A 24,111-nucleotide genomic window follows, 5' to 3' on the forward strand; every position below is an offset into this window, starting at 1 on the left:
ACGTGTATTAGCTTTTAAAATGCCTTTATAGCATTATTTTAAATATTAATGTGTTATTTTGAACATGGACACTTAACAAAACTGGAAGAATTTGAGCCTCTAACTTGGGCCTATATTCAAAACCCTGTTCCCCCACCCCCTGCAAGCTGGGTGACCTTGGGCAGCTACCGTATGTCCCCAACCTCAGTTCCTAATCTGTGTAACCCCAGCCTCATAGGTCTCTCATAGGGTCTCTGTGAAGGTTAAAGGAGTTACTGCATGGGAGACATGTAGGAAAGGACACATCACATATCCCATGCTTAGGTAATGCTAGCTGTTGTCTAATACATTTTCATTAAAATGGGAAGTAATGGGAATGGAATTAATTTGAATTTTTTAAATGGCTCTGTAAAGAAGATTTGAAATGTTGATAGAATGAGAAATAATTACTTCTAGAAGGTACTTAAAAACTTGCCTCCTTAAGTTGTTAAATTTTTAGTATTTTAAAATAATTTCTTCAACATAAGTAGCAAAGAATTTCTGAAATAAAATTCTAAATTATGATAGAAAATTAAAGTGAATTTCATTGTTTATGTGAGACAATGTTTATAGTTTTTTTTTTCAGTGTTTTTTCAGAAACTTTTGAATAATACTTTTATTTTTTGCTATAGGGTGCGTGAGCACACCAGAAAGACAGAGAGAGACAGAAAGCGAGAAATCACACACACACACACAAACACACACACCCCCACACACACCCCGGAGGGGTTGACCACGCCGCAATCCCTTCTCCTCCATTTTCCTCTCGGGATCTTAGTCATGTACACACACGCACCTGGCGTGAGTTTAAGCCACAGGTCTGGGATTTGAACCACGGTCCGCTACATGGGAGTCCAGCAACATAGCCATTACACTAACTGCTGTTCCCTAATACTTTATTTTAAATGGGAAATATGGCTTCAGGATTTTTGAAGATTTTTATTTTAGACTTAACATTATATATTAACTCATCTTTTATATATTTATGTGTATTCTTTTGTTGCAGTTAAAGTATCAGAGAATCTTGGAACGACTAGAAAAGGAGAACAAAGAATTGAGGAAACTAGTATTGCAGAAAGATGACAAAGGCATCCATCACAGAAAGCTGAAGGTATGGAAAGTGTACCTCAGTTAGCTAGCCCTCAGAGCTTTGCCCTTTAACGGGATGTAGTTATCCCTGCCAGTCTTTAAGGTAAGGTGTTTGTCAACATTTTCTTTCTAACCTATTCTTGGGGTTTGGAGAGTATCTCCCTATATGATCAAATTTCACAAATTGTAGTCTGTAGTTTTTTGTTATGTTCATAAAATCTTTATACCTCTAAGAGTCATTTATCATGACTGACTTTATTGTCTTGAAATACCTAGTTTATTTCTAGGCTTAATCTCTACATCTGTAAAATGTAGACTTATTAAGGGACCAGCAGTTGGCGTAATGGCTATGTTACTGGACTCCCATGTAGTCGATCGCAGTTCAAGTCCCAGACCTGGTGGCTTAAACTCATGCTGGGTACATGTGTGTGCGTGCCCAAGATCCCAAGAGGAGAATGGAGGAGAAAGGACTGCAGCGTGGCCATCCATCCCCCGGGGGGGGATGTGATTTCTCGTTTTTTGTCTCTCTGTCTCTCTCTTTCTGGCAAGTGCCCCTTCTTTTTGCGAGCGGCGCGCCCCCCCAAAAAAAAAAAAAAAAAAAAAAATCAGACTTGTTAGTTGATAGACATTGAAATATGAATTCACATCATTGCCTTATGTGTATTTCCAATGAATAAGATTAGGCAACTTTCTTGAGCTTAAAAAAAAATTTAACTGTTTCTTTCTAAAGGAAAGTTTCTTAGATATTTTATAGAATATTTGGGAAAGCTCTTGCTGGTGGTGTTTTCATCAGCATATTGGTAATTACCAATGTCAGTAAATTAAATCTTATTCTCCACCAAGCCAGATCATATGTGCTAAATTAAATACAGATGGTTTTTTTAACTAAAATCTCACAGGAGTCAATTAGTGTGTAGCAAAACTAGTAAGTCAGGGCACATACATTCCGTAACCAAGGTCCAATTCCGCAACATGCGGTGGAAGCTGTGACTGACAGATGAGTGGCAGTCGAGAAAAGCCATGTCTGAGTGTTGGTGCACGTCAGGGTCTACCTCGGAGATGGTACTTTCTTTCATAAAATGCAATGGAACTGGACTTTTTTTTATTTTTCGGTGCCTGGGATGGCAGTCACTTGTGATTTAATTCTAGCTAGGTATTAAAGACATGACAGGAACCTTAAGCCCTTGTTCTGTTTCTTTCTTGGTATTAAAACATATCTTTAATTATTAATGCTCGATGGTATCCTTTTTAATATATTTATTCATTCATTCGTTGGATATTTCCTTGAAGCCTGTTGTGTGCAAGGCACCGTGTTTGGTGCTGGTTCGACAGAAAGAAGCTGCACAGGCGTCTTCCCTTGCCGCGCTCATTTCAGCCTGTCCTCGAGGGACGTCACCGCACGTGCTCGCTGGCCGGCCTCCGTCGTGATCGTGTGTCTGTTAGTCCTTCCTGGGGCGCTGTCTTGTGCATGCCATTCTCACTCCTCCCCACACTCTCTGTCACACACACACCCCAGACTTGGCAGAGAGTCACTTCCTTGCGATTGGTCACCGGACGCCTTTTTGGCCTTTTAGGTAGAAATGGCCTCTGTTGAGCATTTACTATTAGCTCATCTGTATTAAATAACTTCTTTTATTGTTTAATTAGGTCGTTAGGAAATCCCGAATTAATGAACTTCATTAAATTATTGTTTCTCAAGATAAACTGATGAGATCGAATTTTTTTTCTGTACTGCTTTACTTTTTACTACAAAGATATAATTTTTTTTTTAAGAGAGATTTTTAATATAGGGCATGTGTGCTCACCACCGAGACAGAGAGACATAAAGTGAGACATCATCTCCCAGAGGGGATGGCCACACCACAGTTCCTTCTCCTGTAGTCTCCTCCTGGGATTTTGGGCGCATGCACAGATGCACCCAGTGTGAGTCCAAAGCTGCTGGGTCCAGGACTCGAATTGCTGTCGACCATGTGGGAGTCCATCAGCATAACCGTTACACCATCTGCTGGTCCCTGTGAAGATACAGTTTTATAATTAGAGAAAAAATAATTATGGAAAAATAATTTATCAGCTTTTTTTTTCTCTTGACACATTTGCGGTATTCTTTTTCTTTAATGTTTTCATTATTATAATATATTAATTTTTTGACAATTTACAGAAATCTTTGATTGACATGTACTCTGAAGTTCTTGATGTTCTTTCTGATTACGATGCCAGTTATAATACACAAGATCATCTGCCACGGGTAAGTGAAAAATTAATAGACAGTGAACTTGCTCATTGCATATGTTTTTACCTATATAATCTTACTTATGTATTCCAGATGATTTCTTAAACACTGAGTATTGTTTGTTTATTTTGGTCCATTATAAAGATACTGAGTTGTTGGAAAAGTCATGATCAATTTTTGCATAGAAAAACAGAAAACTATGATATGACTTTTCTGACAACCAATAAGTAAATAGAAGCACCTTATATTTTTGTGTTACTTATATTTAGGTGTTATGAAGGAAGACTACCAGATATTTTGTATCCATGATATTTGTAAGTTCAAGTACCTAAATGGTGGATTAATTAGGCATATGTTAAAATTTAACCTAGTTGGGACCAGCAGTTAGCGAATGGCTATGTCACTAGACTCCCCCGTAGTCGACTGCGGTTCGAGTCCCGGACCTGATGGCTGAAACTCACGCTGGGCGCGTGTGCGTGCGTGCCCAAGATCCTGAGAGGAGAGTGGAGGAGAAGGGATTGCGGCGTGGCCATCCCCTCTGGGGGGTGATTTCTCGCTTTCTGTCTCTGTCTCTCTGTGTCTGTCTGGCGAGCACACGCGCCCTATAGCAAAAACATCTCCAAAAAAAAGAAAAAAAAAATTTAACCTAGTAAAATTCAAAATGTGTTTGTTGAGAGTAAACAAACTTTGGAAAAGATTTGTGGAAAGTTGTTATAGTAATCTGGTTTTAGAAGTAGTGATTTAAATGAGTATGTCTCTTTCATAAAAATTTGAGTAATAAAAAAAGCAATAATTAACCCAATTAATGTTTTGCTGTTTATATTTTCAGTGCGTATACATTTTATCAACCATCATTTTTTAGAGATTTTTTAAAATTTTCTTTAATTGAAGATCTTTTTTAAATATTCAGGTATTCTAAATCGATTTCAATTTAATTTGGTTCCAAAAATATGAATGAGTGGGAACCAGCAGTTAGCGTAATGTCTATGTCGCTGGACTCCCACGTAGTCGACCGCGGTTCGTGTCCCGGACCCGGTGGCTTAAAACTCACGCCGGGCGCGTGTGCGTGCGTGCCCAAGATCCCAAGAGGAGAATGGAGGAGAAGGGATTGCGGCATGACCATCTCCCCTGGGGGGTGATTTCTCGCTTTCTGTCTCTCTGTCTCTCTCTGTCTGTCTGGCGAGCGCACGCGCCCTACAGTGAAAATCTCTCCAAAAAAAAAAATATATATATGAATGAGTGTTATTGTTTTGTGGTAAGGTGGTCGTGGTTGGAGATCAGAGCGCTGGAAAAACGAGCGTGCTGGAAATGATTGCGCAGGCACGGATATTCCCCAGAGGATCCGGGGAGATGATGACACGTTCTCCAGTTAAGGTAAGAAGGTGGGCTGTCTGGGTACGGTTCCTCAGGAAGGTAACACTCTAGTGAAGCCTGCGCGTTGTGTTGAAATGAAGGCCTTTCACTGAGGGAAGAGTTGCTGTAGCCTCTGGGACGCTCACTCCTGCAGAGTAGTAGGCCCACCGCGAGCTGAGTGAGCATGTGCCTGCAGCGAGGGGCGGGAGGAGTCGGGGCGCAGTGGCAGGCGAGGCTGCCCTGAGCACCGTGAGTGAGACCTTTGGGTTTATTCTGATTAAGTCAGAAGAGAGGCTGAATACGAGAATGAGAACATTGGAATTAGCACTGGTAAATATAGATAATTTTTTAATTTTATTTTTTAAAAATAACAGGTAGAAAAATAGGGCAGTAGCAGTTGAAATATGTTGGGTCCAGGGAAGGTATTTTTAGTTTGTGTTTGTTTGTTTTGGGGTTTTTTTTTGGGGGGTGGGAGAGGAGTCTGTCATAGGGCATGTGCTCTTGCCAGAGAGAGGGGGACAGTGAGAAATCACCTCCTAGGAAATGTGGCCATGCCATAGTCCCTTCTCCTCCATTCTCCTCTCAGGATTTTGGGCAAGCACACACACCCGCCTGGTGTGATTATCATGCCACTGGGTCTGGGAATTGAACCACGGTTGGCCATGTGATGATTATCATGCCACTGGGTCTGAGAATTGAACCACAGTTGGCCATGTGGGAGTCCAGTGCTTTAACCACTGTGCCACCCGCTGGCCCTAACAGCATTATCTTTTGAAAGGCTTGGCTGCTGTGTTGTAAATAGATGTAGGTAAGCTAGGTAGAATCTGGGAGGCTGTTGGAAGATCCAGGTGATAACTTGGACAGGGGAAGTTTTAATAGTAGTAAAGGTGAAAAGAAATGGTTGGATTATGAATCTGTTTTGAAAGTAGGGCCCAGAGGATTTCTTGGCAGATTTGATATGTCATTCATCAAGGTGGCTCCAGAGGAGTTTTTGACCTGAACAATTCAAAGGATGTAATTTGTACAGGGAAGTCTGTGAGAGGGTCAGGGTTGGGAAGATCAGGAATTTTTTGCTTGCTGAGGGGATAACAAGTAAGGTTTTGGATGTGTAAGTTTGGAGAGAGGTGTGGGTAAGAGATACGGATTTAGGAGTCATCAGATATTTACAGCCATGGTCTTGGTGGATCAGCTATTATGGGAGGGGTGGAGGTCGTGAAGACGCAGGACTGAGTGGCGCCCTGAGCACTCTCAACAGTCAGCGCCCGCAGGAAGAATTACGGAGGAGCGTGTGAAGGTGCACTGCTGTGCTAGGAGGGACCAGAAGAGTGCTGGAAGTCGGGTGAGGAGAGTACTGGGGTGGTGGGGAGTGATCGTAGGCCTCAAATACATCTGGCAGATCGACGAAGCTGAAGCATGACAGTCGATCGTTGAATGTACCAGTGGAGGCAAATATGTGGAACATCTGGTTCCTTCTGCTTCCTCAGTGAGATAAGCCATACCATCAGCTGGTTTTTTATTTATTTATTTTTGTTTTTAAAGATTTTTGCTATAGGGCATGTGCGCTCACCAGACAGAAAGAGACAGAGAGCAAGAAATCACCCCCTGGGAGAATGGCCACACTGCAGTCCCTTCTCCTCCATTTTTTGGGGGGGATCTTGGGCATGTATGTACATGTGCCCAGTGTGAGTTTTAAGCCTCCAGGTCCAGGACTCAAACCACAGTTGACTACATAGGAATCCAGCAACTTAACTATTACACCATCTGCTAGTCCCAGCAGATGCTTGAGGCAGCAAGAAAAACTAGTCTTTTCTGAGAGATTTTGGTGACTCTAGGAAAGAAGTGATGAAGGAAGTCAGGTATTAATATTATTGCTGCATTGGACTGAAATCTCTATTATAAGATCTGTGAACATAAATTTAAAGTGAATCTGAATGTTTAAAGTTTTTGTTGGTTCTTTCAATCAAATGATAGAGGTAGGGGAAGAGTAATTGGAGAGTGAAAAATGGAAACCACCGAGAATGGTGGCCAGATTAGCAGTAGAAATTGAGACAGTGAGACTGCCAAGGGCACATTGTTGGGTCCAGCTCTGAACTGAGCTTCGTTTCATGGTACTAGTTCCTTCCTGAACATACCACACTATATATCCATTTTACTATTGTTGCAAACTTGTGGACATACTTCCAACTTGGAACCAGCAGTTGGCATAATGGCTATGTTGCTAAACTCCCATGTAGTCGACCGCGGTTTGAGTCTCGGACCCGGTGGCTTAAACTCACACCAGGCATGTGTGAGTGCGTGCCCAAGATCCTGAGAGGAGAAGGGATTGCGGCGTGGCCATCCCCCCTGGGGGGTGATTTCTCACTTTCTGTCTGTCTCTGGCAAGCTCACATACCCTATAGCAAAAATCTCTCCAAAAATAAAAGAAAGAAATGCTTCCAACTTAGGAAAAAGAAATGTCCTCCAGACTACACCTTATATCATGCTCAGCATTTACTCGTGGAAACACTGCAAACCTGACTTGACGCTGTTACTAGCACCCTAATTGCAGAAGCTGTGGATGGTGCTGGAGGAAGGAATTAATAACTTGGTTCTGGCTGGCAGGTGGAGTGCAGGCAGGTTTCCTTGAAACAGCTGAGGCTGGTCTCTTCCCAGCTTGCATTTAGTCATCCAGTGTTTACCAGGGCTCCTCCTCCTTGCCTAACCCTGAAGTTCAGATTTTTGTCTCCCCAGAACAGTGAAATCGCCAAAATCCTGCGTGAGCATTTTAGCCTCAAGAGCAGCTTTTCTTCTTGGTTTCTTAATGTGCAAATAAATGCCTTGAAGGGAAATGGTGCACAGGGTGGAGAACTTTTTGGAGGTTCACTTCTATAGTACATTTCTCTCTGGAATCTTCACACCTTGAGTCCTGGTTCCTTGATAGCTGTGAATTCCAGTTCAACACGCAATGAAACTGCTGTGAGACTTTTTGCTTATCTCTTTGAACTCTGACCTGTCGCACACATCAGCCAGTGCTCTGATGAAAAATAGCTGCAGTAAGCCCCCCAAATCCTTTGGGACCCTGGACTCTAGTCCAGGCTGCCATGGTCACTTTCAAACAACTCTTATTGTCCAGCCTGCTTAGCTAATCTCTGTATTTTTAAAGTAGACTAGTATAATCACTGAGGTGCTTGGAAGTACTATTGAAAAGCTAAGGAATGTTCTTAGAAAACTACTGACTATTAAAATATGCTGTTATAGGGACCAGCAGTTGGCGTAATGGCTATGTCGCTGGACTCCCACATAGTCGACCGCGGTTTGAGTCCCAGACCTGGTGGCTTAAACTCACGCTGGGCGCGTGTGTGTGCATGCCCAAGCACACATATGTATGTATGTGTGTATATATATATATATATATATATGCTGTTATAAAATATCTTAACTCAAACGTCCCTGCTTGGTAGAGCCTGTTGGCTCTGTGGTGACTGGGAAGTACCACTGTCTTCTGTGGTACCCGGGGTTTGCCACACAGTTCTGTTCTGCCTGTGTCTGCTTCTGGCAGAGTGGAGTGAGACCCAAACGGCGAGTCAGGTTTGTGCTTCCCTACCTATGACACTAGGCACTTAGTTCACGCTTGATAAACAGATGTTAAATGATGGTTTCATGCTCAGGAGTCTGTATAATGTAGGGGAAAAAAGTGGCAGCAGCATTTTTGATCAGAAACAGAAAGTAGCCACAGCCCTGTTGGGAAAGTACAGTATGTGTGACGGATGTGTGAGTGCACAGATACGAAGCTGACAGTGGTCCCAGCGCCGCCACTGACTGCTCCAGGGGACGCTTCCAAGTGTAGTGTGAAGGGACGGAGGTTTGTCTGGGCCATGTAAGGGCTGTGGGGGTTAATAGCCACTGTAAGTGCATCCTCAGAGCCGTTTTCTATCATTTCAGGTGACTCTGAGTGAAGGTCCTCACCACGTGGCCTTGTTCAAAGATAGCTCTCGGGAATTTGACCTTACCAAAGAGGAGGATGTAAGTAGAATTTATCAAAGGTTCGTACGTGTGAGTTTTTAACCTGTATAAACTCATAAAAGACCGTTAAATTGAACTAAATATTTTCATTGTTCTCCGTTCATAGCTTGCAGCGTTAAGACATGAAATAGAACTCCGAATGAGGAAGAACGTGAAAGAAGGCTGTACCGTTAGCCCTGAGGTACGGATCACAGTTCATTCAGCAACGTTTATGTAAATGCAGTGTTTATAAGTTTAGATCTCCCATGATACTGGTATTGATATTTAGGTTACAGCTGTCTCAAGATCTTTTTTTATTTCATTTATTATTGTTCTTTTTTAATTTGCTAGAGGGCACATGTGCTCACCAGAGAGCGAGAGAGACCAAGAGAAAGGGAAAGTGAGAAATAAAGCAAGCCACTAGATCCAGGACTCACACTATAGCTGGCCGTGTGGTAGTCCAGCACCTTATCCACCATGCCATCTGCTGGCCTCCATAGTTGTGTTTTATTTTGTTTTTTGTATTTCAAATAAAGTGTTACCTTGTAGGTCATTTTCTAGAATGCTTTCAGAATCAGAAACCCAATAACTTGTTTCTGAGTACTATAGCCAAATGGATAAGATACAGCATTTTTAGCATACATATTGCCCAAAGCATTCTTAAACTTCTCCAAAAATATTGTGGTCTTTTTTCTCTTCCTGATTAGACTATATCCTTAAATGTAAAAGGCCCTGGTCTTCAGAGGATGGTGCTCGTCGACTTACCAGGTGTGATTAATGTAAGTATATATGAAACATGTAGTTTGTTTCTGTTTCTGTTGTGAAAAACACATGTATGACCTTTAAAATCTTTTTCTTCAAGACTGTGACATCAGGCATGGCTCCCGACACGAAGGAAACTATTTTCAGTATCAGCAAGGCCTATATGCAGAATCCTAATGCCATCATACTGTGTATTCAAGGTAATCATCAAAAGATTTTAATTTCACTGATAAGCTTTCTTCTTTAGGAATCCAAGCTTTGCTCTAAATTATGTGCTTTAAACATACAATGTGTGTTTTTGCCCTTTTACTTGTTTATTTTATTTGTAAATAGAAGTGAACTTGGGGATGTTTTAATAAATTTCACTGGCAGCATCATTGACATTTTTACTGGCTAGAGTTGCTTTTCATAAATAAATGCACAGGTATCCCTCACTTAATAACCAGGCTCCATTTCCACAACTGGGTCGTTAAACGATTTGGTCGATAAGCGAAGAGCTTAAAGGCAGATGTCTTGCAGTGTGTCGTGGTGCCATAGGGTATGTATGTTTTGGTAGATCCCATGTGGCATCACACTAGACTAATGTAATTCTATCCATACAGAAAGCAATGAGGCACACTGCAACACAGTGATGTAAGTCCAGCATAATCTTTCTAATTTATTCTAAATAGTACTGTGGGTATACAGTAAAGTAGAGATTTATAAATGTGGCCCTATGTGGTTGCAAACGCTTCATGTAGTGAATACTGACTGACTGTGGGGACGAGACGAAGACTGAGAAAGGAGATTTCCTACACTAGAGAACTGATAGTAAGTCCTAGTAGCAGTTTAACAGTGGAACGGAGGTAGTGAGAAAATCTTTCTTGCCAGTAATGTAGATATAAAGGGATATAGGTTGTGCTACTTTTAAAATCCACCTTGCAATTATTATAGTGTCATTTTTCTATTTCTTCAGATGGCTCTGTGGATGCTGAACGCAGTATTGTTACAGACTTGGTCAGTCAAATGGATCCTCATGGAAGAAGAACCATATTTGTTTTGACCAAAGTAGACCTGGCAGAGAAAAATGTAGCTAGTCCAAGCAGGGTGAGAACAGATACTTTGTACAAGCTCCAGCTGCGATGGGTTCTGTTTTTTTAAAGAAATCCTTGTGGAATACTTTACCAGAGAGGAGTAGTAGGATTTTTCTTGATTCCCATTAAAAACTAAGTATTAGAAAATTATAGTAAATTGCTTAAGTACAATGTGGGGATATAAGTAAAATCCCATAATTATAATGAATTTACTTCAAAATACTTCAGCTGCTAATGTTTCTTATCCTAATTTAATGTAAATAATTTTGAATGTTGACATAGTAACTATGATTTACTTTCTCTTTCTAATTTGATATCCATAGATTAGTGATAATGTGGATTCCTTTTAGACCTTATATATGCCAATTTATTATACATAAACCTTCTCTTCTCTAAATCAAAGACTTGATCAAATTTTTGTAGTAAAAAGGCATTGAATTTGGAGTCAGAACCCAGTATTCTTATCCATTATCCATGCTCTGCCATAACTGGCTGTGTCCGTGGGCAAACATTATTACTTTTCTAAATTTAATTGATACAGAATTCAGCCCATCAGTCTAGTTGAATGGACTGAATCTAAGGTCATACTCATTTCTGACATTTTATGTATTTTATTTATTTTCCCTTCTCTTAGGGAAATTATTTTTTAAATCATTTCAAATCTTTTAACACCTTTCCATTTATATTAGTGTACGGAATTGTTTGCCAGCTAAGTTCCCAGATGCCTGCCAAAGGCAAACAGGCATTTTTAAGGAGAGCGGTCTTAAGCCTATCTCGCTGACTCTTTTCTGCATGGCTTCCAGGACTTCCACGTTGCCTTAATTGTAAGGGTAGGAGCTGCTGTGGCAATACAGTCCTGATATGGAAAATGAGAGGAGTGAGGTAGAAGCAGGTTTGTGTGGCCTGCCTTCCATCTTTTCTGTTTCTTACTACTTTTCTCTTGGAAAACAGATTTGTTTTTGTTTTGAAATGCAATTGAAGTTTGTTATGTCAAAGACTCAGCATTAGCTAAAGTTGTTGCTTGTCTTAGAGGAGTGACTCTTATCCCAATATTTATCTGAATGGCTTGAGAGGGTAGAAACTTTCACATTGTGTATAAATGATGGGCCTTTGCATAAATACACATTTTCTGGGTACAGAGTCTAGTTTTGTTTTAGTTTTTATCATATTTAGAAAAAGATTTTTGGCCCTAAAGGAGTTGAGAACCAAAAATAACCAAATATTAAACAGGAGGAAGGGAAAGGAAGAAAGAGGAAGGAATTAGAGAAGACAATTCAACTTGTTTAGAATTTAGGTATTTGAAGAATGTATGGGGGGAACCAGCATTTAGCATAATGGCTATGTCGCTAGACTCCCAAGTAGTCGACCACGGTTCGCGTCCCGGACCCGGTGGCTTAAAACTTACGCCAGGCATGTGTGCGTGTGTGCCCAGGATCCCGAGAGGAGAATGGAGGAGAAGGGATTGTGGTGTGGCCATCCCCCCAGGGGGTGATTTCTCGCTTTCTGTGTCTATGTCTGTCTCTGTCTGTCTGGCGAGCACATGTACCCTATAGTGGGGGAAAAATAGCCCATATAGGCTATAGCGGGGGGGAAAAAAAAAAAAAACCTCTCCAAAAGAATGTATGGGGAAATAGCAGAAAGTTCCATTTACTGAGTTCTGCGTTCCTGGGACTGTGCTGAGGTCATGTTATCTCATAATCTCAGCGGCCTTCATGAAAAAGTTAACTCTCTACTTAAGGTCATGTAGCTTGTAACTGGCAGAGCAGGAATTCAAACTAAAGTCTGTCTGCCTCCAAAACACCATTTTAAGTTTTAGTTTTGGTATATATGTTTTAATGATACATTTTCTATATAGTAAAATTCATTGTATTTATTTTTTCCTCAACTAGCAGTTAGAATGCATTTTAAATACTTCTGTGCAGATTTACATATAACTAAACATATCCCTATACAGCATCATTGAATTATTTTGCTTTCTAAATTGTGTTTTATGCTTTTTAAACTTATGTAAATTTACAGCTCACATTTATTTTTCCCACTTTTTCAAATAGATTCAACAGATAATTGAAGGAAAGCTCTTCCCAATGAAAGCTCTAGGTTATTTTGCTGTTGTAACAGGAAAAGGTATGCAAAGAAAGATTATTATTTATTTTTATTTTTGTTATTTTTACATGGTAAAGATTTATTTTCTCCATGAAAACTTGACTGCCACCTTTCCCTAGGAAACAGCTCTGAAAGCATTGAAGCTATAAGAGAATACGAAGAAGAATTTTTTCAGAATTCAAAACTCCTAAAGTAAGTGCCTTGTTAAAATAGTTAGATTTTATAATGAGGAAGTAGCTGTAAATGAACTGTTTTTACATAAAGTTAACGGATTTTAGTTTAGTTTAACATTGAATTTCTGGAAGTTTTCCCAGGTGAATGTATGTAATCAGAAAGTCCTTCACTCTGACGGAATGGGGCAGTCTATGCCATGGTGCTGGCCTGAGGGACTGTCCTTGGCACTACAAGACAGCACAGACACCTTTTGTGTTCTTTTTCTTATGCAGTAATTTTTTTAAACTACCATTTTCATTTTTAAGTTTCTGCGCACATCTCTTTTACAGTATTAGGGAAAATCGGAGTGGAGGGCATCAGTGGGTCTCCCTAACTACATATTTACAGAAGTAGACAGAAAATAAGATAGTGACCAAAAAGCAAAACCAAACTAAAGGGCAACTGAATTATTCTAAAACCATACATAGAGAGTTTCTGGGAGTAGAAAAGCATATTTACACGTAGATTAGTAGAAAGTGAACATAATTTTTGCAGATAGAGTCTGGAGTGTGTATGTTGGGAGGGGACTGACAGGCATCTAGATTTGTACTGTCCAGTAGTCACTGGCCCTTTGTGACTATTGACATTTAGGTTAGTTAGCATTCAGTTCAATTAAAAATGTAACCCATCATTCTTAATAGCCGCACGTTTCAGGGACTCAGTAACTCCACGTGGCTACTGGCTACATCTCGGACATCTCAGATAAAGAACATTTTCTGGACCAGCAGGTGGTATGCCATTGTGACTGGATTCCACATGGTCAACTCCACGGTTCGAGTCCTGGACCCCAGCGGCTTAAAAACAACACACTGGGCGCGTGTGAGTGCACGCACCAAAATCCAGAGAGAAGAATGGGGAATGGACTGTGGCATGGTCATCCCCCTGGGGAGTGATTTCTCTCTTACTCTCTCTCTTCACAGCAAGTGCACATGCCCTATGGCAAAAACGTTTTTTAAAAAAGAACTTTTTTTTCATTATAGAAAATTTTATCAGAGCTGGTATGAAAGGTATAATTGACTAATCTCATGTTGTTGACAAGTACTTTCTCAAGCTGGGTGATAAGTGTTACTGTCTTTTTACCGTTTTAGTATACTTTCGCTCTTATTTTTACAGGACAAGCATGCTAAAGGCACACCAGGTGACCACAAGAAATTTAAGCCTTGCTGTATCAGACTGTTTTTGGAAAATGGTACGAGAATCAGTTGAACAACAGGCTGATAGTTTCAAAGGTAAGTTGGATTTTTAAATAAGTGAGCAAATTCAGACACTTTCTTAGCTGGTGATCATTAGCCTTTAACAGTTGCTCAGTTCATTTACTATCAGATGTGGAAAAGGCTAGTAAACTTCAGTTGTTGCACAGGAATGGGATTTTCCCTTGCAGAGGAAACATCGGTGGGGGCGCCCTGCCACGTTTAAACAGATTAGGAAGTCTGCTGTAGTGTGTGGGAGAAAGCTCAGTAAATTATAGAGAATTACAATTCCCCTTTTAGGGAGAAGAGATGAAATGTGTTAGGAAGCCCCGTGCTTCAGCTGCGTTGCCATATTTGCTGAATCCCACTTTCCTGCCCCATGTCTGCTTCTGTAGTTTCGGCTGATGAGAATATGTTTTCTTTCCTTTTCCCATGTGGAAATCCTACCTATTCACTCCAGTTAATCTTTCAGTAACCGTGTAAGTATTATTTTTTTCCCCATTTTACAGAAGAATAAACAGAGACACAGGGTAACTGGGCCAAATAACTTACCCACTGCCACACAGCAGTAGGTAATACACACAGTGTTAAGAGTATTGGTGGAACAGCTCCCAGTCCACACTCCTAGCAGATGTGTTGAACTGCTTCAGCTGTGTGTTTGTGGATTGAAAACAAGGAAACTAGAATGAAGGAGAACAGTTTAGAAAACTGTTTTAATAGTGAAATAGTGAAATTCTGAGGTGCTAAAAGAGTCCAGAGTACCAAAGAGCCATATGTATACCCTCAAAAATTCAGTTGATGCAGAAGATATGCAAGATAGCATGTAGCCACTATATCTGCAAAGAAAGAGAATCCTCAAGCCTGAACATTTTCCTTCTTCCTCAGCAACACGTTTTAATCTTGAAACAGAGTGGAAGAATAACTACCCTCGCCTGCGAGAACTTGACCGGGTAATATGCCCCATATATTTTGTATATGTCACGTTTTCTTGTTGTTTTTAATGGGGGAGAGAGCAAGAGTGGGAGAGGAAAACAAGGGAGGAAGGGAGAGAGAGAAAGAGAGAGGTATCTGACTCTCTTGCCATTGCGGTCCTGTGCCCTGCCTCCCAGGCAGTTAGCTAGGTGAACACTACCGGGCCTGGCCTTTTCAGGTTGGTGTGGGATCCGAACCAGGGCTTCCCATGTGTCTCAGCCTCGGGCACTAGCTCCTTCCGCCTATGCCACTACACCTAGGCTGTGTATTTCTTAATGTTGTGTTGTAACATGAAGGATAGTGAGAGAAACCTAGTAGGCTGAGTTGCTTTGGTTTTGACATAACTACTAATTTAGAGTACATGAACACATTTCTAGGAATAGTCATCTCTTCTGCAATCATTTAAATTATTTATTATATAACATTTAAAAGTAATTATGGATCATGAGCTGAGCTGCCAAAACATGGGTTTGTAACACGGGTTTGTCTCACCAAGAAGGTGAAAATATTCTTAAAAGGTCTTAAAGAATTAATGTATTTATGTAATCTAATCTCTTTTTAGTTGTACATCACCTTTTTACCTTTTCAATATTTACGTTGGAGAAATCTAATTTAGTGGGAACAAAACATTGTTTTTTCTTGATTTTAAGATGCCAGTAGTTGTAAAACACACAACTCATTGTCTGTTAGTGATGCACTAAATTAATATGAATTAGTGTGTTCACACAACATTTAAGTAAAAATCATAGGTGACCAAATGTTATGTAAAAAACTACATTTGAAATTGAGCAAAAAAGTTAGACATTTCTGTCAGCATTTTTGTCCTTATTCGGATAATGGCATTTCTAAAAAGGAGACTAGAATAGAGAGCATTGTTGTCCATCATGTGTGTTCAAACCTAGTCAGCCTACCAGCCTTCAAAGGCCCCTCCTAAGTTATTGGAGAAATCTAATTTAGTGGGAACAAAACATTGTTTTTTCTTGATTTTAAGATGCCAGTAGTTGTAAAACACACAACTCATTGTCTGTTAGTGATGCACTAAATTAATATGAATTAGTGTGTTCACACAACATTTAAGTAAAAATCATAGGTGACCAAATGTTATGTAAAAAACTACATTTGAAATTGAGTAAAAAAAGTTAGACATTTCTGTCAGCATTTTTGTCCTTATTCGGATAATGGCATTTCTAAAAAGGAGACTAGAATAGAGAGCATTGTTGTCCATCATGTGTGTTCAAACCTAGTCAGCCTACCAGCCTTCAAAGGCCCCTCCTAAGTTATCTTTCAAAATTCTAAACAGGACAAGTTGACTGTCTTACAAAAATCTTACTTACTCATGTCCATATTGCCTAGAATGAACTATTTGAAAAAGCTAAAAATGAAATCCTCGATGAAGTTATCAGTCTGAGCCAGGTTACACCGAAACATTGGTGAGTATTTAACTTTGCTTTTAATCCCTTTCTGACTTTATGAGTTACAGTGAAATAGATTGATGTAACAGTGCTTTGCTGATGCTTTAGCTCGTGAAAAAACAGTGAGCAGGCAAGAACATAAAAATAGTTTTTTTGCAAAACCTAACCACGGTTATAGTTTAACCAACTAAATTTCTGGAAGATAACTTTCTCTGTTCTCAATTTATCTTACGTTCTTTTTTATCTTATGTAATTGTGATTTCTATAAAATCCTTAAGGCTAAAGTTTCATCAGATTGTGCTGTAGGTAAATATCAATCTATCAGATCTGGTTGCTCTTGTTAGATTAATTTATAGTCTCTGTAGAACAATACTGGTTTGTAAAGGAAAAATAGTATATATTTTCAGATTCTTGTTTCTGAGTGAGAATAGTTAGTGCTTGGGCCAGCAGGTGGCGTGGAGGCTGGCACCGCTGGATCCCATGTAGCTGACTGTGTGGTTGAGTCCTGGACCCTGTGACTGTAAGGTCATGCTGGGCGTGTACGCCTGCGTGCCGAGAATCCTAAGAGGGGAAGGAGGGCGAAGGGATCGCAGCATTGCCATCTTTCCTGGGGAGCAATTTCTCACTTTCTCTCTCTTTGTCTCCCTGCGGTAAGCGTGTGTATCCTATAGTAGGAAAAAAAAGGGTTAGTACTTTCTGTAACATGTGCCTAATATGTTGCATACAAATCACATTTCAAATTGAATACTAATTTAGATTTTTTAAAATTAGTAAGTAGATGCATCCTTTCAAAAAATTCTCATGTAACTCTTAAAGCAAAGTATCACTTTCAATTTACATTTTAGGATATAAATTTAGTCATTTGTAAGTTTGTTAGAATAGGATGCTGTGACCAGATAGACTCTATGTACTTAAGCAAGCTTTGTATAGCTTTGAAATTTTTGCAGTCATATATTAACAAATTCCTTGTGTATAAATTTTCTTTCTAATACATTCTGTGGCATTTTTAAGAATGTATTATTCTTGGAGCAGAACTATTCATAATGACATTCATGGTACATATTTTCTTTCTATTTGCTCAGTTAAAGGTTATCAAAATTGAACCTAGACAGTCACGTCTAGCTTTTCAGATTGAATTCCCTATCACTCATTTCCCCGTATCAGGGGCCTTTCTTCCTCAGTGGTGAATCCTCTTCCCTTTTTAGGTTGTAAAAATTTGCCTGTTTTTAGTCTCTCCTTATCCAAAGGAGAGATCTGATCTTATTGATACTTGTTGATTAATTAGTTGAATGTATATACAACTCATTTGTTATGAATATTTTAAGTCAGTTCTACTCCTTTGTAAAAAGTTCATTAGATTCTGACGTTGCAAGGGGTGTACAGACATATAGATGTATGTGTGTGCTATTGCAGGTGTGTATATACATAAACACTAGGTTGCTAGGTTTTATGAGGGTAACGTATCTAAAAAGTAATTTGTAAACTGTAACAGTGCTATTTATGGGAGGGAAAGATGTGATCCCTTTGAAAATTAATTTCTGGTACCATCAAATGTAAAACAAATTAGTTTTGTTTGGATAGAGCAACCCTGAAATCAAAGTAAGCCTTGAGGATTAATTAATTTGTTTAATACATACGTGGCTGAAAGGAATTGTGAAAGGACAAGAAACATGTTTGGCCAGACTGCCCATTGGAAAGATAAAAGTGAGAACTAAGACAGAGAGTTATTTCTGTAAACTGCGCAAGCATAATATTCTCTGTCATCGTTTTATCTCTTTTTTAGACTCGAGCATAATACAAACAGATCAAAATAGCAGGTCCTAATCTTAACTATCCACACCACATAGAATCAACTGCATTATACCCAAAAAATTTTATTTTGGAGACATAGTTAATGTTGTCTTAGGAGTTTTATTTTGGAGACATCGTTAATGTTGTCTTAGGGGTTTTATTTTGGAGACATCGTTAATGTTGTCTTAGGGGTTTTATTTTGGAGACATAGTTAATGTTGTCTTAGGGGTTTTTGTTAGCACCTTTTGTTGCATAATGCCTTACATGAAATTTTAGGACACATGCCTGAGATGTTTGTAATCATTTAAGTCACCAGCCTATTGGATCCATAGTTCATGTTCTGGAAGCAATGCTAAAAACATTTTATGTCTTAACAGGATACTTTGTTATTTAGTCATAGACGTTCTGCTGTACTTCAGTTATTTTTTAAGTTTTTGTCTTAGGGCTTCTGCCCTTGCCGGAGAGAAAAGGAGGAGTGAGAAATCACCCCGCAGAGGGATGGCCATACCACTTTCCCTTTTCCTCCATTCTTCTTTTTGAGATTTTGGGAATGCACACACATGTACCCAATGTGATTTTTCAGCCACTAGATCCTGGTCTCAAACCACGGGTCTTCTATGTTGGAGTCCAGCGCCTTAACCACCACTCTGGCCCACTGCTGACCCACTTTAGTTATGTTTTAAGGTAGTAACCATGGGTTTAGATTTGACGTATAATGCATTATAAGGGAAGTAGATTCTCAGTTTTCATGCAATCTACCTGATTTTCAAGAACTGATTACTGACATTAAGCAAGAGATACCAATGTGTCATTACACTATATGACCATCAATATAGATATCTTGTTTCTAGATGAATAGCTGGCTGACTTCATAGAAATATACATTATTTAAAAATTTTTTATTTATTGTTATTCTTCAATTTGACAAGCGAGAGAGAGAAAGGAAGAATGAGAAAGCAAGCTGCCAGTCCAGGACTCAGTCAGTCAACCATGTGGTAGTCTAGCACTTTAACCACCATGCCACCTGCCAGCCCCAAAATACACTTTTTTGGAAAATGTTATTATGGTAGTGTATGCATGCAATGTTTGTAAAAAGTATTAAGTTTATTTTTATTTCATTTAAAAGAATAAAACAGAAGTGGGAAAGCACAGTCAAGTCTCCTAACTCAGATTTGAGATTTGCAATGGTGTAGTCTGAGATGTAAAGAGTGAGTACTGGGGAGAGCGCTGCGAAGGCCAGGAGGAGAGCAAGACAGGCAGCCCAGGTGGCGGGTCCCCGGCTTTGCTGCAGATGGAGGCAGAGGCGGGAGATGGAGCACAGGATACACACGATTGTTCAGGCTCCTAAGCCGTGTTCAGAAGACTAGAATTTATTCCATGAGCAAAAGGCACCGTCGAAGAGGTTTAAATCATACTGGAATTTTAGAAAGGTCTTATAGTACGGAAAGTGACATATAGTTGGGAGTAGCTTAAATGTCACCATAGTTGGCTGTTGCAGTAATTCAGGTAAGAGATAGTGGCAGCCTCAAACATGGGTGGTGGTCATGCAGGTAGAAAAGAGGAGACATTTTTCAGATAGCTGAGAGATTTCCTAGATTATAGAACTGACAGGATTTAGTGTTGGATACGTAAATAATGAAGATTCTATTAAAACATTGAGTGCATTTTTATCTAATAATTACATTGTTAGAAATATGTGGAAATTTATATTTGACAAAAATGAACCCATAAATATTTTCACCTTATTTTTATTTTATCTTTTTTGTTGTTGTTGGAGAAGTTTTTGCTACAGGGTGTGTGCACTCATCAGAAAGACAGAGAGAGACAGATTCAGAAAGAAGAAAGAGAGAAATCACCCTCCAGGGGGGATGGCCATGCCGCAATCCCTTCTCCTCCCTGGATCTTGGGCACGCACGCACACGCGCCCGGTGTGAGTTAAAGCCACTGGGTCCGGGACTCAAACCACGCTCAACTACGTGGGAGTCCAGCGACATAGCCATTACGCTAACTGCTGGTCCCCCTTGTTTTTATTTATAAACATTTTTTAAAAATGGAAAACAACATTTCCTATTTGGGATTACATCGTATTTGATTTATTCAGATTTAAGTAGTGTACAACCATTGAAAAATATGCAGTTACCTTAGAAAATTTGTGGGAAAATGGAATTAAAGGATGAGTTTATGACCTGGCTGCTGTGGCATGATGGTAACACAGGTACCCTATAAAGCTAGAGGCTTTGAAAGCGAGAGCTGAACTACAGTTCGGATCCCAGGTCAGCCTGAAACAGTGCTGGGTACACACACAGGTACCCAAGGGTCCTGGGGAGCTGACAACTGGGGAAGGGACTGCAGCGTGATGAGGCCCTGTTGAGGGTCCTCCCTCTCTCCTCTCCCCGTCCCCACCTCTCTGCCTTCTCTATCAGTTAAAAAAAAAGGACAAGCTTATGTTGGTACAAAAAGTTTTTTAATTCATGCATGTTTTATTCATTATACCCATTTTTCTTGAATTTAGGAAAAGAATCCCCTCCACCATATAGGATGTTGACATGGAAAACTATATACATTATACTTTTAGGTTAAGAAAAATATTTGCCAGCAGGTGGCATGGTAGTTAAGGTCCTGGATTCCTACATAGCTGACTCCATGGTTCAAGTCCCAGGCCTGGTAGCTGGAAAATCATGCCAGGAACATGTGCATGCCTGTCCAGAATCCCCACAGAGGCTGGGGATGAAGGAGAAATCATGTAACCATGTGGCCATTCCCCCAGGGGTTATTCCTGACTTTCTCTCTCTGTCTTTCTTCAGAGAGCCTATGCACCCTATGGCAAAAACCTGAAAAGTTTGTAAAACTGTGTATAACAGGATTCACTTGTGTTAATATACATATTTATGTAAATTAATAATAAGCTGTAAATAGTGGTTGTCTCCTGAAAGAGGAATTATGGGAGACTTTTACTTTTTATGTATTAATTATACTGATTATAATTATTACGTTTTTAATTGGTTTTTTTTTTTTTCTCTAGATTTTGGGGGCCAGTCGCTTGCACTCACCAGAGAGAGAGGGGGAGGGGGAAAGCACTCCCTGTGGGGCATTGTCGTGCCACAATCCCTTCTCCTCCATTTCTTTATCCTGCCAGGATATGCATGCACACATACCGGAGTGTTTTTCAGGATGCTAGGTCCAGGATTTGAACCATGATGAGCCATGTGGGATCTGGCTCCCTTAACCACTAGGCCATGAGGCCGGCCCTTGATTAAAATGATCATATGGAGTAAGTTCCCTGCTTTAAAAGAAAAAAATTCTATTTGTAAACTATTTTTAGTTAAGATGGAGTGTAGGTTGCATTTCTGAAGAATTACCTTATTGTATATTTGTGGAAGTTTCCCCTGGATGGTGACAAAACCTACTACAGTGAAGAGGCCTATAATCATACAGAACATGTGCTGGGGAAAGGGTCCATGGCAGCGCCCACTGCAGGCAGCAGGTGGTATAACCAGCTCTCATTTTTACATGAGCGTTGAGGACTGATGGTCCAGAAAAGATGGGTGGGGTGAGGAGGATGTAACTTGAAGTATGTTCAACTCCTCAGCAGAATTTGAGAATAGTCACTGTCTTGAAGAGAAAGCCAGAGAATATTTGGAGATACAGGGAACAGACAGGGAAAGCGTGAGGATGTAAGATGGTTTGATTTTCCTGGAACAGAATATCAGGAGCACAATAAAAATGATCCCTTTAGAGGAAGCAGCTGGAGCGCAGGGCGATGAGAGGGCAGGTGAGAGCAGCTGCCTGTGGCGGATGGGCAAGCAGTGGCCCCGTTTAAGAAAGCTAGCTTATGCTCGTTGGGATCTGGTAGTCTAGGTTTTGCTTTGGTTTGCTTGAAGGGTGTCGGTGTCCAGGTGTGGATTCTCAGCCCACACACTCCTAGGAAGGACTAACAGAGCATGTCTGTTCTGAATAAGGAGCAGGAAAAGCCCTTGTGGCGAGGTGCTGGGTCCTGGTGTCTGTCCAGCCTCCCGAAATCTTGGGTTTGTGTTAAAAATGATACCTGAAGAGGAGAGGAGGCCCTGGCAGGTTTTTCTTTCGTCTTCTCAAAATCTCCCACTCTGGCACGAACTCATTTCTTCTTTGGCTGTATTGTCTTTGTCCTTTGAGGCTTCAGTGCTGTATCCTCTCCTCAAACTCTTCTTTCGTTTTCTGATCGAAAGTGAAAAATGGACCTGAAAGTTAGGAGAAACCAGCAGCTCCGCTCATTGATCCAGTAGACTAATTTACAACCTATTTAATGAGTGAGTTTGGAAAGGATGGGATTGCTCTCCTCTCCCAGAGAGTGCAGTGTGGCTTTTGGACAGCAGGGGGCTTCTGACCTCTGCAAGTGTGTCCTGGAGGAGTGGGGTTACTTTCAAGACTGAAAGGATAAGTGGAGAGTTGTTTTTAATGTTTTTTTCTCATGGTACAAATTAGTTTGGGGAAGCTAAATACGTATTTTCTTGAGATTTCACTTTTTTTTTAATCGAAGTAATTGTCTTTTTCACATTTAGAAATAGTTGTTCTTATGCCTTTGAAGGAAGGATTTTCAGCTCAGTTATGCATCCTTTATATTATTACTTTAATCACGAAGAGTTGAAAAATTTTATCTAGCAATGTCATGATATCTGTTTTGTTCTGTGATGTGATGAATTATAAAAATTATAACTAAGAAATTTTCAGTCTTGGACTCTACAGATGATACATAAAAAGTATGTGTTAATAAGAAAGCAAACACATGAAAAAAATCTTCAAAATTAATACTATTAGTCACAAATTATCAGTAAAAACTGCAGTGAGATATCACTACAAACCTACTCACATGGCTAAAATGAAAATGACTGACCATACCAAGCACTGGCAAGGATATAAAGGACTTAGAGCTCTCATGATCTGTCAGGGAATGTAAAATGCTGCAGCCCTTTTGGAAAACAGTTTGGTAGTATGTTACAAAATTAAATACATACTTACAATATGACCTAGTCATTCCACCTTCAATATACCCTTAGTACTTTCATGTATAATAGCTAACAACTTCCACAGGTGAATAGATCAACAAATTCATGTAGTGACATAGTATTCAGTGATTAAAAACAAGTGAAATATGAATGTAAACAACAGTATAATGAATCCCAAAATAAATATGCTGAGTGAAAGAAGACAGACAAAAAAGAGTGTATGCCGTATGACTGTATTTATATGCGATTCTGAAACAAGTACTCACAGTGACAGGCAGCAGATCCCGTGGTTACCCCTTCCAGGGAGGGTGGATGTGCTTGTTCAGTGGATGGTTGTGACTCACACGTGTATAAACACGTCAAAACCTACCACAGTTTTAAGTATGTGCAGTTTAAAGTGATGCTTTAATCAAACTTTTTTAAAATAACAGTTGTATTTAGATTTGGTGTTCTCGTAACTTTTTTTTTAATTTCAGGGAGGAAATCCTTCAACAGTCTTTGTGGGAAAGAGAATATCAACTCATGTGATTGAAAACATCTATCTTCCAGCTGCACAGACCATGAATTCGGGAACTTTTAATACTACAGTGGATATCAAGCTTAAACAGTGGACTGATAAACAGCTTCCTAATAAAGCAGTAGAGGTTAGGATATAATTTAATTAAATGGGTAAGAAGCATCATCTGAAGGGAGTAGGAGCTGTGAAATGTAGGTTCTCTTCTCATCATAGCTAGGACCTGTCTTCCTTCTGGGGCCTTATACTCCTTTTATCCTTGGTTCCTCATCTGTGTGTTGGGACTAACCTTACTGTGGCTACCAGTCACAGCTGTTACAAAACGTACCAGTTGGGGGACCAGCAGTTAGCGTAATGGCTATGTTGCTGGACTCCACGTAGTCAACCGCGGTTCGAGTCCCGGACCCGGTGGCTTAAAACTCACGCCG

At 40.0% G+C, this 24,111-nt stretch overlaps 1 protein-coding gene across 1 annotated transcript in view; it reads left to right on the forward strand.

The window, feature by feature from the left end:
* The window catches only part of OPA1 (OPA1 mitochondrial dynamin like GTPase), a gene marked incomplete at its 3' end in the record, with an annotated part of 73,685 nt that overhangs the window by 37,116 nt on the left and 12,458 nt on the right, over window positions 1-24,111 (forward strand). Inside the window, 15 exon segments of the mRNA XM_006162962.3 lie at window positions 1,025-1,129; window positions 3,266-3,352; window positions 4,598-4,711; window positions 8,612-8,692; window positions 8,799-8,873; window positions 9,379-9,450; window positions 9,534-9,633; window positions 10,389-10,519; window positions 12,558-12,630; window positions 12,729-12,801; window positions 13,936-14,051; window positions 14,898-14,962; window positions 16,338-16,414; window positions 23,646-23,676; window positions 23,679-23,813. Coding sequence (XP_006163024.2) covers window positions 1,025-1,129; window positions 3,266-3,352; window positions 4,598-4,711; window positions 8,612-8,692; window positions 8,799-8,873; window positions 9,379-9,450; window positions 9,534-9,633; window positions 10,389-10,519; window positions 12,558-12,630; window positions 12,729-12,801; window positions 13,936-14,051; window positions 14,898-14,962; window positions 16,338-16,414; window positions 23,646-23,676; window positions 23,679-23,813 — 1,335 coding nt within the window.

Source organism: Tupaia chinensis, unplaced genomic scaffold (assembly GCF_000334495.1).
Source record: "Tupaia chinensis unplaced genomic scaffold, TupChi_1.0 Scaffold141231_1, whole genome shotgun sequence".
Classification (NCBI taxonomy): Eukaryota; Metazoa; Chordata; class Mammalia; order Scandentia; family Tupaiidae; genus Tupaia; species Tupaia belangeri.